This window comes from Chrysochloris asiatica, unplaced genomic scaffold (genome assembly GCF_000296735.1).
Source record: "Chrysochloris asiatica unplaced genomic scaffold, ChrAsi1.0 scaffold00316, whole genome shotgun sequence".
Taxonomy (NCBI): Eukaryota; Metazoa; Chordata; class Mammalia; order Afrosoricida; family Chrysochloridae; genus Chrysochloris; species Chrysochloris asiatica.
In genome coordinates, this window is record NW_006408834.1 from 63,789 (window position 1) to 64,341 (window position 553).

At 72.3% G+C, this 553-nt stretch overlaps 1 protein-coding gene across 1 annotated transcript in view; it reads left to right on the forward strand.

The window, feature by feature from the left end:
- The first annotated feature begins 248 nt into the window (after nucleotides 1-248).
- Nucleotides 249-553, forward strand: part of LOC102829934 (forkhead box protein D1-like) — a 10,903-nt gene continuing 10,598 nt past the window's right edge. Inside the window, exon 1 of the mRNA XM_006875272.1 lies at nucleotides 249-549. Coding sequence (XP_006875334.1) covers nucleotides 249-549 — 301 coding nt within the window. The remainder of the gene's footprint in view (nucleotides 550-553) is intronic.

Here is a 553-nt window from a genome sequence, read left to right on the forward strand (position 1 = left end):
TCAAGTCCTCTGCCTGGGTGGGGAGCGTGCGTTGAGCGCAGGGCAGTTCAGGAGTTAACAAAGTCGCAGGCAAGAACCGCGGCCGGCGCTGGGGGGGCCCCAGTGCAGCTCAGGCAGCAGACGCCCCCCAGCGTGGCGCCACCGAGCCGGGCTTGCTGCCCGGGACCAAGGCTGAGGCGCGGCGGGAGCCGGGAACCCGGCGCCTCTATGCGCCGCCCCGCTGCCGCCGCCGCCACCGCGCCACAGCTATGACCCTGAGCACTGAGATGTCCGATGCCTCCGGCCTTGCCGAGGAGACAGACATCGACGTGGTGGGGGAAGGTGAGGACGAGGACGACGAGGAAGAGGAGGACGACGAGGACGAAGGCGGCGACGGCGGCCCCCGGCTGGCTGTCCCCACGCCGCGGCAGCGAAGGCGGCGCTCGTACGCCGGGGAGGACGAGCTGGAGGATCTAGAGGAGGAGGACGACGATGACATCCTGCTGGCCCCGAGAGCAGGAGGCTCTCCTGCTCCCCCTGGCCCGGTCCCGCCGGCGGGTGGCGGGGGCGGCGG